General features: G+C 39.3%; 3 protein-coding genes across 4 annotated transcripts; all 3 read left to right on the top strand.

The window, feature by feature from the left end:
- Positions 1 to 636: 636 nt before the first annotated feature.
- Positions 637 to 5,752, top strand: LOC137731700 (aldehyde dehydrogenase 22A1). Of its 2 annotated transcripts, none has more exons than XM_068470884.2 (15): positions 637 to 932; positions 1,070 to 1,236; positions 1,335 to 1,378; positions 1,652 to 1,756; positions 2,006 to 2,133; positions 2,322 to 2,444; positions 2,848 to 3,001; positions 3,268 to 3,371; positions 3,477 to 3,555; positions 3,655 to 3,750; positions 3,871 to 4,008; positions 4,353 to 4,568; positions 4,659 to 4,850; positions 5,074 to 5,217; positions 5,343 to 5,752. In XM_068470884.2, the coding sequence occupies exons 2-15, from the start codon at positions 1,125 to 1,127 to the stop codon at positions 5,496 to 5,498; spliced, it is 1,791 nt and encodes a 596-aa protein (XP_068326985.2). In that variant the 5' UTR covers positions 637 to 932; positions 1,070 to 1,124; the 3' UTR covers positions 5,499 to 5,752. The 2 variants fall into 2 exon arrangements, with proteins under 2 accessions (XP_068326985.2, XP_068326986.2); XM_068470885.2 differs by having other exon boundaries at positions 712 to 932; positions 1,089 to 1,236.
- Positions 5,753 to 7,300: 1,548 nt separating this feature from the next.
- Positions 7,301 to 9,476, top strand: LOC137732648 (uncharacterized). The gene has a single exon (XM_068471948.2). It carries the CDS (start codon positions 8,016 to 8,018, stop codon positions 9,225 to 9,227), a length of 1,212 nt encoding a protein of 403 aa, XP_068328049.2. The 5' UTR covers positions 7,301 to 8,015; the 3' UTR covers positions 9,228 to 9,476.
- A 1,374-nt stretch (positions 9,477 to 10,850) lies between these two features.
- Positions 10,851 to 13,454, top strand: LOC137732149 (peptidyl-prolyl cis-trans isomerase CYP21-4). The gene is made up of 8 exons (XM_068471450.2): positions 10,851 to 11,016; positions 11,114 to 11,296; positions 11,421 to 11,460; positions 11,587 to 11,631; positions 12,026 to 12,111; positions 12,619 to 12,756; positions 12,846 to 12,996; positions 13,091 to 13,454. The coding sequence occupies exons 2-8, from the start codon at positions 11,145 to 11,147 to the stop codon at positions 13,175 to 13,177; spliced, it is 699 nt and encodes a 232-aa protein (XP_068327551.2). The 5' UTR covers positions 10,851 to 11,016; positions 11,114 to 11,144; the 3' UTR covers positions 13,178 to 13,454.
- The last annotated feature ends 45 nt before the right edge of the window (positions 13,455 to 13,499 follow it).

The following is a 13,499-nucleotide window of genomic DNA, read 5'->3' as shown; positions in this document are numbered from 1 at the left end:
ATGTTTAAAATGGCTTCGTCACTCTTGGGTGTCGGCCAGCACGTGCCTACCCTAATATTTGGGGTTATCGGGGTTGGGGCGTGTCATTTAGCAAGAATTGAACTAAGACCTTTTAGGTACAAGTGAAGAGAAATACAACTAGACCGTAGTACTAAGTGGTCCTTCTACACCAAACTTATTATTTTTTATGTTGAAATTTTGAATGTGCCCAACAATGTCTTTCTTCCCAAAATGAAAAAAAAAACAAAAATTAAAAATAGATTTTTGTACTCGGAAACTCCAGCCGCCCCATCTCTCCAAACCCCAACCAGCCCAATCTTTACCCCTCCCCAACCCCCTACCACCAAGTCCCCTATAACACCCACACTGAAAACCCCAAAAGATCTCAGCCATTACTACCCTTCTCTCGATCTTTCTTTAGCCACACAACATCTCCTTCTTCTATGCAGTCCTTCTAATATGTTTGAATTTCGCTGAAACTATCGACTAATGAATCTAACTGTGTTGCACTGTTAAGTGCAGGATATATGTTAGAATCACAACTTTAATATTATCATAAAAAATTTCAGAAAAATATTATGATAAATTTCTTTCGGGTCTTTTTAATGGTAGATTGTTGGGAAATAATATTCTCTTAATTTCCAAATCGTGGGTGGTAGAGGAAGTACGAGGGGGGGGGGGGGGGGTGTGGGGTGGGTCAGGGTGGGTTGTGGGGTGGGTTAATAAGAGTAAAATCCAGTACCTCGGCTCACATGGCATACCGGGTTAACACGTGATTTACCGGATACACAGTAACATTCCTCCCTCGCTCCTTTCTCTCGGTCCTCACTCTCTACCTCACAGAGGTTACCTGACCAGATCAAAGATGCCATCGTAGCCGTCCATCTCAAATTTCCCGGCGAAGAAAGTGGAAGAGGAGCCCCAGTGAACAAGTAAGCTCGATCCAATTCTAAAGCCGACTCCTCCGTCGCTTTTTTGGTTTTTTGGTTTTTTTTTTTTTTTTTTTTCTTTCTGTTTTCGTTTTGTTTTCTTCGTAACCGAAAAACGCAACTGCAACTTTTTGTTCCAGTCTTCTTCTCTCTCTGCAGCGGAAGGGCGTTTGATTTGTATTCTGCTTCGAAACGATGGCGTTTTGGTGGGCTCTCTTCGTCCTCGGATTCGCTTACGCCGTTTGTAGGTTCCTCTTGATGCTCATTCCCCCCAATGTGCCTTCTATCGAAGTCGATGCTTCTGATGGTATGCTGCTACCCCTCTCTCTCCTCTCTCTTTCTCTCTCTCTCTCTCTCTCTCGATTTTATTGATTGATTGATTGGGCGTGGTTTGATCAATGGCAGTGTTGGATGATGGGAATCAGACGCAGGAGAACAGTTTCATATACGTGAGTTTCTCTAAGCTTTTTGGCTCCCTTGATTGTAATTGTTACTACAATTTGTAATCTTTGTAAGCATTTCTCTCCAGTTCATTATTGTAGTTAGTTTCTTCGCATTTATCACTTATTCTTATCTAATTATAGTTTTGGAAGTAATTAAATGGATTATAATTGCATTCAAATCTGTTTCACTTTGCACTTGTTCTTGTCGTCTGAGTTGTAGTCAATGTGATTGTGTCAAGCACTCAATTGGGTACCTCTTATTGGGGTTTTACGGTGCAGGTACCTCCGAGGGGAAGGACACCACAAGCAGAGACCAAGGTTCAGTGCTATGAGCCTGCAACCATGAAATACTTGGGATATTTCCCTGCACTGACACCCGTTGAGGTGAGACATGTTATGCATGCTTGGATTTGGGGATTGGTGAATTGAATGCGTAGGGAGTTCCAATATTGTACTCCTCTTTCCTGAATTCTAAACGGGTAGATTATTGTTCTGTTCGGTATTAAGTGATGAGCTTGAGTCTGTGCCTGCATACATAGTGCCTGATTTTGGATTCACAAACTAAGTTCAAGTGAGAAAATTGTTGGAGATAAGAATATTACAACTGTTGGGATTCTGCTTTGTAAATGTCAGGTCAAGGAGCGTGTAGCTCAAGCAAGAAAGGCACAAAAAGTATGGGCAAAGAGTAGCTTCAAGCAAAGACGCCAGTTTCTCCGGATTCTTCTCAAGTATATTATTGAACACCAAGAGCTTATATGTGAGTACGTACTCTATTCAAACCTCTCTCTCATCTGAAGTATTATGTAGACAAGTTTATGAAATAATGAGAACATAAAATTACAAATAGGTGATACTCTATTTACATGGGTTTCTCATTTAGTGTCTTTTTATTGTGGTAGACTATTAATCGAGATTAGTTTGTGTACTTACATATATAAAATTTGATTAGAATATCTTCACGTGATACGGGAAAGACAATGGTGGATGCCTCTCTAGGGGAGATAATGACAACATGTGAGAAGATCACTTGGCTCCTTTCAGAGGGTGAACGTTGGCTAAAGCCTGAATACCGGTATTTTTCTTGTGCTTTGTTTACATTTTCTATATCTTATCTGATCTCTGTTAATTTGAGTAGCATAACTGTCTGCTGTGGTAAATACCTTGTTGGCCATCTTCATCATGGTTTGTTCAATTGCAGTATCACTGATATATGTTTTGTGATGTCTGCGGACTTGAATGATACCTGTACCACTACCTTCCAGATTTTTATATTTATGTTTAGTTTTTATACTGTACTCTTTTTCGGACATGCACCTTCTTCGTATCAATTTTACCATTTCTATCCAATTTTTTTTTCTTCTTTTTAACCCATATAAGGAGTTTTTTTAACGGTTTTTAGGCAACGGAGATTCACTTCCACCAATGGACATATAAATGCACTGTATTGTGATTATTGTTCGTGACAAAATTTTCAGATGTTGCGGAAGGTCAATGCTTCACAAGAGATCCAAAGTGGAATTCCATCCCCTTGGAGTCGTTGGTGCTATTGTGTCATGGAATTATCCTTTTCATAATATTTTTAATCCAATGTTGGCGGCTGTGTTTTCTGGAAACAGCATTGTGATTAAGGTAGTTATTGTTAGAATGTCCACTGTTATTTTAATTAATCACTATCTGCACTTGTCTCTATATCCGTAATACCTTATTCCATTTGACTTGGTGGCTGTCTAAACATCGCATATCTGTGTTAGCTATTATTAGTTGCTGGGGATTTAGGCTATATATCCTTAGAAAGTGGCTCGCGAGAAAAGTAGATAGACATAGTTTATCTTCTAATGATTTGCACTGAAGATTATTTGTTAATTTGACAGAGAACCATATGCTTGTAATTGCAGGTTTCAGAACATGCAAGCTGGTCTGGTTGTTTCTACCTCCGAATAATCCAGTCAGCCCTTGCTGCTGTAGGAGCACCTGAAAATTTAGTTGACATTGTAACAGGGTATTGATTTTCCATTTTTGGTTGGGGCGGCGGTTGTTTCTTTCTCTCGTCTTGTTTAACTGTCTCCTTATGATTTAACCTTTTCTTCCTTTTCTTCCTCACTAGGTTTGCTGAAACTGGAGAAGCACTGGTGTCTTCTGTTGACAAGATAATATTTGTTGGATCGCCTGGTGTGGGTAAGATGGTATGATCTTCTTTTGCCTGATTGGATGGATTTCTTGTTCTTGTTTAATTCCTCGAGCGGGCTTCTCACTTCCAACTTTCACTTCTGCTACTTCTGCAGATAATGAAAAGTGCTGCTGAGAATCTTACACCGGTTACACTTGAACTTGGTGGGAAAGATGCATTCATTGTTTGTGAAGACGTAGATGTGGAACATGTATGATTTTTTTCCTACCCTCATGATGTTTATCAGACATGGAAATTTAATATGAAGGATATTTTGGATTATAATTTTTTATATTCCTGAACACCATATTTACCTAACTACTCAATTTAGGTTTCCCAAATTGCCGTGAGAGCTGTTCTTCAGTCAAGTGGACAGAACTGTGCTGGGGCTGAGAGATTTTATGTTCATGAGAAGATTTATTCTTCATTTGTCAGTCAAGTTTCCAAGATTGTAAAATCTGTTTCTGCTGTAAGTATGTCCCTATCAACATGTTTTGACCCAAAGCTGAATCTTTAGGTTGTCTTACAACTTTATTTCTTTGTCGTGATTTCAGTGAAGTTTGATTTTACAGTGAGCATTTATATGCACTGCATATTCTTTTAGTTACAATGTCAGCCAGATGCAGACTTGCCTTCCCAGGTTCATAATCACATTGGCTGAAATGGTCGGGAAAAATTAATGAAAAATTATCCAGCTAGTTCTGTGGAGATAGTTATACAACGTATACTTAAACATGGGTTCAATAAGAGTTGTGCATTTATAAGAACTTAATATTCAAACTCCTCATTCTGTCAGTTTATCTTCTTTTGTAGGGTCCACCACTTACTGGAAGATATGATATGGGAGCTATATGTTTGCAAGAGCACTCTGAAAGGCTTCAATACCTTGTAAATGATGCCTTAGACAAAGGAGCAAAGTTTGTTGTTCGGGGAAGTGTTGGCCATATAGGTGAAGGCGCAGTTGATCAGTTTTTCCCACCTACTGTGATTGAAAATGTAAATCACACGATGAAGCTGATGCAAGAGGAGGTATCCAATTTCATGTGTTTTCTAGCATTTTCATTTACACCTTTAATATCCAATTAGTTACATGGAGAAATGCCTTCTACAATTTTGCAGGCATTTGGACCAATCATGCCATTAATGAAATTTAGCACTGATGAAGAGGCTGTCAAGCTTGCTAATGATTCAAAATATGGTCTTGGCTGTGCTGTTTTTTCTGGCAGCCAGCGTCGTGCAAAAGAGATAGCTTCCCAAATACACTGTGGAGTTGCTGCAATCAATGATTTTGCATCAACGTACATGTGTCAGGTAAATATGTTATCAGCTGGTAGTTGTTATTGTTTCAGTTTTCTTCCTTATTCTTTCGTTTTTTACTGAAGATGGATTTTTTTGTTGTCATTTATCAGAGATCCCTTTAGTTGAAGCATAACAAGTATCCTTGTTGCAGCACAGCTCGTTATTATTTTGTTTGACATGATGACATTGTTAATCCAATGAACTAAAGATGTCTCTTACTTTCGTGAATTTGCAGTCCCTGCCATTTGGTGGTGTGAAAGACAGTGGATTTGGAAGGTTTGCTGGTGTAGAAGGATTGCGAGCATGTTGTCTTGTAAAATCAGTTGTCGAGGATAGATGGTGGCCATACATTAAGACCAAGATACCAAAGCCTATTCAGGTCAGATAACAAAACCGAACTGTATTGTGATCTCATTGGCCCTCTGCTCTCCCCCTCCCTCTCTCTCTCACACACACACATTGAAACCCCAAATCTGACTGATTTTCCTACTTGGCCAACCACAGTATCCCGTTGCAGAGAATGGCTTTGATTTCCAGGAATCACTTGTTGAAGCACTCTATGGCGTGAACATTTGGGACCGCTTGCGAGCATTGGTTAATGTGCTAAAGATCCTTAGGGAGCAAAACTCTCCTGGCAACAATAAGAGAAGAGATGACTGAGCTTGGCACATTAGTGTTGGAACATTTTCATGGGGTAACTGAATTACGAGATATTTTGGGTTTTGACTTCCCGTTGGAATCTCTCTTAATCACAGAGCATCAACCTAGTTGCTTCCTCTTTTGTTTTGTTGGGTTCTAATTTGGTAGCAGGACAAATACAGAAAAAGAACAATGAGTTTTGATTGTAATGCAGACTTAAAGGGTGTACTCTTGACAAATGCGTGTTTTATAGGGACCTCGTACTATTTTTTTTCTCCTTCCGCATTCTCCCCTTGTTTTCGGCCCTAAGAATGAATAAATTAAATCATCGTCCAAGTCCAAGAACAAGACCGGAGAGTAAACTGAGAGTGCGTAAATCATTACCCTTTTTCCAAACAATGATCCGTCTTGGGCTCGGGCACCTGATTTTGTATGTTGTGGTTTGGGATTTGAGGTTCAGTTTGGGGTTTGGGTCTTGTACTTAGAGTTTTGGGGTTTGGGTCGTGTATCTTGCCCGGAGCCAGTCTCTACATGCTCTGTGCATCCTCGAACCACGCCAACAAGCTCCTCAGTTTTCCAGCAACTCTGCTATCTGCTGGCAATTTTCTTACATGTTAACGGTATAGGCTGCACAGCAATGCAATGACCACTTGCATTAACCAGCCCTTGGAGGGGGACAAGGGACTATTGTATAAAAAAGTAGCTCAAAGAAGTATAGAGATCATGCAAATGCTTATTGGAAGAGAGATAAAAAAGGATTAATTATTGTGATATATGAAAAGGTTTCCATATTGTTTGGTTTTGGCAAAATAGAAGAGGTTCCCACGGGGCAAGATTTGGCATAACGGAAATATCACGGGTTTGAGTCCTGGAAATAACATCTTTGCAAAGCAAGGACAATGTTGTTTATGATAACGTTCCTCCCGACCCTCGTAAAGTAGGGAGCCTTATTGGCTTGGGGTTACCCTTTATCAGAGATTTCCATCTATGTCTTCACTGAATTCCCTTATTATTAGAACCTTTTTTTTATCTGCATTTTCAACCATGTTTTCTTGCTTTGAAAGAAGAAAGTCTGTTATCAGATGAAGTGGAAAACAATCTTCAGTGAATGAATCTTTCTTGAATATATAGGGCTTGTTGCCACAAGTGCCTCTTCCTGCATTCTTATATGCTATTCCAGCTACCTATTTTATAATTTGTTTTCTCTTTTGTTGTTTTCCTCCCTTTTTTTTCATGTGGTTTGTGTGATGATGTAGCGATTATCAACTTCTTTTTATGATATTAGAACAAATTTTCTTACGTGTGAACCTTAGTGATCACACATGCTAAGATAAATATGGCTTAACTCATATGTTATTTTGAATGTATTTTATATATCATATACACATTAGTGCACATTACAATATTTGAGTTTCTTTTTGAGATCATAACTATAAATTAGGTGGAAATTTTTTACTTAATTCGATCTTATCTCTAGACCTGTCATAATTCTAACTCACCGCTCACCCTCCCTCGCTGCTTAAGTCAACTCCAAGAGTGAACTAACCTCCCAACTACAAACTCCCACTTGCAAATGTCTAATCCATGCAACCAAATCTTGGAACACACAATCCACATAAAGATGACATTCACCAACTCACAAACCTTGCCTCCCCATCACAAAACAACTCATTACTGAGTATCACCTAAATAAGAAAACAAACCCACAACAACCATGCCAAGTGCCAACCTAAGAAACTATATTTAGCTACCAACAACAATGTCTTCTGTCCCAACCATCCCAATACCTTCTTCCCCAACCATCCCAATATTCCCACTTTTCTAGATTTAGGTGGGCCGAACGCGGCCCAAACACAGATATCGCAAAAATAGCAATTTGCTTACTACTCCTACGGTAATGCTAATTCACATTTCTCCCCATATTTTTCAATTTCGTTTATAAATAAGCCTCCTTTTTTCCACTCCCATCGCCCAAATTCCAGCCCCATCAATCATATCACAAATCCAGAAGGCTGTCCCTTTTCCTTCACAAACTCCCCAAAGTCTCTGCCTTTCTCTCTCTCTCCGTCTCTCCCGTCGTAATCCACCGCTCCGGTCGGCTGGCTTTCAGATGACGATCCTTCGCAAAATAGCATCTGGGTAAGATTCTGAAACGCCAATATCCCACAGGTTTGTGAAAAATCCAAGAGAGAGAACCGAGGAGAGAGAGAGTGAGTTTATGATAGAGAAGACGACAATGGAGGTTGAGAGGATGAGGCAGCTGTTACTTCTATGGTGTAAAAACTCCTTCGTGGCCCTCGTGGGTGCTAATCACACCGCCGCCAGGTTCTGCGCCCGCTAAATCCCATCATGTTCTTCGCTGTTGTTTTTTTACCTTCGATTCCTTTGTGACAAACGTTGCAAATTCGCAATCTGTCAAACATTTTCGCGCCTGGGTACTCCCCAAATCGGCTTTTGGAGCTGTTCTTCGATCCGATCGCTTTCGCTGAGCTTTTCGAGGATTTTCGGTGCCAAAAGTGTTGAAAATTAACCGAGTAAATGGAATTGGCTGGCGGGTTTGCAGCCAAGGATCATAACAAGGTGAAGCACCTTCATGGTGGACGGATGGAATTGGAATCCGAGACTTACTATGTTATCAATCTTCCAGATTCCAAGGTATTGCGGATTATTTCGCGCTCCGTTTTTCTGGGTTTGGTTATTCTCACACTGCCCTGCATTGGGACAATTCTGAGGGGATTAAATGTTTCCCATTTGGATTCGAATATCGAACCCAAAAATTTCAATTTCGAGCAGTTGGGTCTGCTTTTTCGTGATTTGGCCGGCGAAGGCCTCCGCAGAAAGGGTGATGCATCTCTCATTGTGACTCCTGGCAATGCCGGTGCGATTCAAAAGCTTCACCCTTTTGATTTCAATGGATTTGATTTCGTTGTAGGTTCAGATTTGGTGCGAAAGAGCTCGTTCTTGGACGAGTCTATGGATTTCATTTTCGCATTCAACTTGGCCGATGCTAAATTTGCGGATCGCATTCTGAAGATTGGCGGCATAGTTGCCGTTCCAATAAGCAACGATCCTTCAAATGCTTTTAGGCCAAAACCAAATTACAAGATCGTGTATCTTCGCCGATACGCTTCCACTTTCGTGGCAATGAGGAAGATCAGTCCGGCTTATGACTTGCCCGTGACGTCCCGGAAGCTTTTCCAATTAGAAACTGAGGAAAAGAAGACGGTGTTAGAGGGTCTAGAAGACGTGCTGCTGGAACCGCCGAGGCACATTTTGGCCAAGTCAAATGAGCACTTAAACAAGATCAAGTTCCTCCCCGACTTGTTGGGTGATTCCCTCGACATTTACAACCGCCGAGTGTTTGTCAATGTAGACCTAAACGAGGAAAACCACGGCATGGTAGAATGGTTCGATCAAAACTATCCCAAAAAGAACCAAGGATTCGAGGTCTACAACCTCGAAGTAGAGCCTGAAGAGGGTACAACTGCCCCTAAAAACGATGTTTCAGATTGGTTGAAAGACAATGTGAGGGAAGAGGACTATGTCGTGATGAAAGCGGACGCGGAAGTGGTGGTGGAGATGATGAGGAAGAGGACAATCCGTCTGGTGGATGAGTTGTTCTTGGAGTGCAACAATGGATGGTGGGAGAGTGGGAGGAGTGGTGGGAGCAAGAGATCTTATTGGGAATGCATTGCTTTGTATGGGAGGCTGAGGGATCAGGGAGTTGCTGTGCACCAGTGGTTCTTGTGATAAACTTGAAGAAAATTGGATGGTTTTTGTGTCAAGAATTTTGCTGCATCAAAGTTCAAAGACTTTTGAATTGTTTAAGAGAGATTGTGAGATTTTGGGGTTTGGTTATTTGAGTTATTGTTTAGCTTAAATGGTTTGTTTTATGAAGCCTATGAAATTGGCTTTTGCACTCTGTTTAAAGTGTTTGGTGGAATGGTGTCATATCTATCAATTTACAAAATAATAATACTAAGAGAAATACTAAGAAAACTTTCTCAAAATAGGACTGTCTACGTATTCTTTGTAACTGCGTATTTTTATCATAATATTTTATAATATTGACACGAAAATTGACGTTAAACTGTAATGTGGTAGAAAGTCTGCTAATATTAATAGTCCACTAATATCGAGGTATAAAGATGACATATAGTCGATGCATGAAGAAATTGTTCCCTATTTCTTTGTTTGTATCTATTTGACTTTATGAATTGGACCATTTCTAGGTGTTGATGGAACAGATGGAACTGCAAAATTACATCTTGAAATGAATGATTGAATGAATTTGGTATTCAGAAATATGGACCAGTTTGCAGTTTTTACAAAATAACATGTTATTTGGCACCTCTTGCTTTCTTCTTGAAATAGCTCTCTCCAATTCTTGAACAAATGGAAGATCGATAAATGGAAACTTATATGTGTTCAGAACACAACTCGATACACCAAATGTCATAATACAAATGAATGGACACTTACTGAAAAAAAAACTTATCACCTGTATTATAACACTTAGTATTCCAAGTATTTTGAAAATCTCTCTAATAAATGGAAAGAAATTGTGATGTGAGCCCTTGATTGATGGGGAAACTTCCATAGGATCCTCTCTCAATCAAGCAGGACACGGCCGGCGGTGACTTTTTTTCTTGGGTGAACGGTGGTGACTTTTTGGAAGAGGAAATGGAGTAATGGACCTCTCTATATTTGTAGCCTCTGCCTTCCTCTAAGTAAAAAAAATTGATATTGATATTATTAGTGCAAAGCACATGGCAACGTCTTCAGTAGGGTGATTAGGTGCAACGGTTCACATTAGGGCTGATTTTGGGTTGCTTAAATTTTTCTGAAATCAGTTTTTCAAAAAAGTTGAAGTTAAAATTGTGTACGGTAAATGAAAAAAGTTTTATTTATTTATTTATTTAAATTATGGTTATAAAACAGCAGAAAGTAAAAGTATTTATATCTATGCTTCTAAAAAAAACATATATTTTTTTTCATAAGAGGTGGGTGAATAGCAATTAATAAAACTTTCATATTAACAATCTTACCCCGTTTATGTTTTTCTAAACCTAATGTGCCGTTTTTCCTAAAAACACTTTGCACTACAATTTACCCGACGCTTATTTATTTTTTTCACACCTATTATTCTTACATCACAACAATAACAGTTTTGAATAAAAACACAATAATTCCAAACTAGTCTGAAGAGAGATTGTCATACCAACGCCAAACCTCCAAAATCAACAAGCTGTTTCAATCACGGACGTCCATTCCTTCATCACGGAAGATTTAAGTTCTCATTTCTCCGGCGAATAATCTCAAATGGGCTCCACCTCCTTCCACCAATTTAAAACATTTGAAATCACAAAACTTAAAAAAAAAAAAAAACAAAAAAAATACGAACAGACTGGTTAAAACTGAACCGCCAACCAAAGTCTACTCTCTCTCTCTCACTCTCCGATTCAAACATTTCAACCTCACTGCAACTCAATCCACGCCGTCAATCTTCAATCACAGATTCACACCCCAAATCCCGAAGGTACCTTCTCAAATTCCACTTCATTTTCTAGGATTTCGATTCCCATCGAATTGGGGATCAAGATTCACCATCCAATTTTTAATTTTTTTTCCTGCAGATTTCGTGATTAGAGTTAAAATTCGAAGCTCATGGCGCGGATAAAGCCCCAGGCGCTGTTAATTCAGAGCAAGAAGAAGAAGGGGCCGACTCGGATCAGTACCACTACCATAGTTATGTGCAATTTAATCATCGCTCTGGTCGCCCTGTCGTTGATCGCTACTTATCGCTATTGGTCCAGAAGGTAAACAATTCAACTGGTATTTAAAAAAAATATATATATTTTATTTGTTTGGAAAGTAATTATAGTGTTAATTATGGATAATTTCAGCTACTTATTTGTTTTGCGCGCTAATTTGCTCTCATAGGTCGCTGGACCAATCTGGGTCGGAGTTATCTAATCAAGAGGTATTAATTTCAATTGGGTATTTTCCATTTGTGTAATTAATTATTAATTAATCTTCTTGTTCGGAAAATAATTATGAGTAAATGCGTAGTTGACTAAATTTGGTGATTTTTTGTTTGTTTGTTTAGAAATTTGATGGGATTGGAAAGAAGGACGATCTTCCGGGTTATGCTGTAAGTCTCTTAAGTTCTTAACACATTTGATGTACTGCCAATTTGCTCTTTGGTGTCACATTGCATGAACCTGCAATTTTTTATTTCTAGAATTAATGAAGCGGGGTGGTTGTGGTGTCGGTGCGGAGGTTAAATTTGTTATGGCCGCAAAATTTATCAACAAATTTCTGTTCTCAGACGGTATCTGGGTTGTGGACATTGCATGCCGTCATGCATTTGCTTGATATAACCTGATGGCTTTCAGTTTTGGGAAACTTTAATACATTAGAATTGCTGTGTTGGTTTAAGTTGCTGGCGTTTCATTCCTATACTTTCTGTTGGTGTTTTCGTTATTCTTTCCATCTGGCGAGTTATTCACTCTCTTTCTTCTCCCTCTCCCTTGTGTATTGTTTAGATTCTAAATACATCAAAGGGTCCTATCACTGTGGAACTTTTCAAGGATGCTTCTCCAGAGGTTGTGGATAGATTTATTGACTTATGGTGAGTATAAATGTTTAGTAGTCGAAGATCATCTCCCGGTTTGAAGTTCTTTCTCTACAGTGTAAGAGAATAAAGTTAAAATTATGGGACAGGGGGTGACTTAGCACATAGCTGTTACTAAATTACCAATACACGAAACTTCCTATTAATAAAAATGTTCGCATTTTAGGGATTTATCATCTAGATATTCTTATCAGCCATTTCATATATTTTGTTGTAGCTCGTTTTTGGATTATTAAATACACCCCAAGTTAAAGGTTATGTGTTATTTCTATAGCCTTGGTGATGCAGATACGTGGTTGACTTATATCTGGGCTACATTTAGGTCCTAAGTATAGGTCTTATTGGTACACTAAATATAAATAAAATCAGAACTTCGACGATTACATATCATTTCAATATTCTGATTAGCAGTAGCATCCAGAAATAGACTTGCTTGGTTCTTGTGGTTGTAAGGGCAATATTGTGTTACGCTATCAAGGCACTTCTAAGGCATTAGTTTTGCAGTCAAAAGGGACGCTTCAAGGGGATGCCCTTCAGTCATGTGATCAAGCACTATATAATCAAAGGGGGTGGTTCCCAAGAACTTGGAGCAGCTGAAGATTGGATATCAAAAGGGAAACTTCGTAGTCAACTTGTTACGAGGTTTGTTTCATAGATAAATCTTTTATATTGGTTGTGTGCCCTGTTGGCCCTGTGTTGCAAAACTGATAGCTTCCTGTGTGAGCCTGTAGTCCAAAGCACGAAGCTTTTATGCTTGGAACTACGAAGGCTAGACCAGACAACAAAGGATTTGAGCTTGTTATCACAACTGCACCAATACCAGATTTAAATGATAAGCTAATTGTCTTCGGACGGGTCATCAAAGGAGAGGAAGTGGTACAGGTATAAAATTCTGTGCATCTTGGGCAACTTATTATCATGCCTAGACTTGGATAATATCTAATGTACAGTGCTTTGCGTACGGTCTTCCATTCAGGAAATTGAGGAGGTCGATACAGATGAACATTATCGGCCTAAATCATCTGTAGGGATCACTGGCGTGATTCTGAAACAGGAGATCTAAGGGCGACCCAATCTAATGTGAAGTATTCCTGCATAGCATGGTCGCTGGTTTGAGCATCTTCTTACTGGACTGCTCTAGCAATGTATGTGACAGTACATCATTTAGGCTTCTGATGACCCCCATGCAATTTTCCCGCCTTCGCCTCTCCCGATTTGGTTTGTAATTTGCAGTGGGGGATGGGGGAGTTTTGATAAATTTTTCTAGGTATAGGTTCCATATGCGTGGTGGACAAAATACGACTGTGCAGCTAATCTGATATGCAAGTTTGTTGTGGTAATCATTGTGCTATCATTATTTGATATGATTCATTTCGTTCTTATCA

This window comes from Pyrus communis, chromosome 16, assembly GCF_041283825.1.
Source record: "Pyrus communis isolate YQ-2024b chromosome 16, ASM4128382v1, whole genome shotgun sequence".
Classification (NCBI taxonomy): Eukaryota; Viridiplantae; Streptophyta; class Magnoliopsida; order Rosales; family Rosaceae; genus Pyrus; species Pyrus communis.
This window is presented reverse-complemented; position numbering and strand designations above follow the sequence as displayed.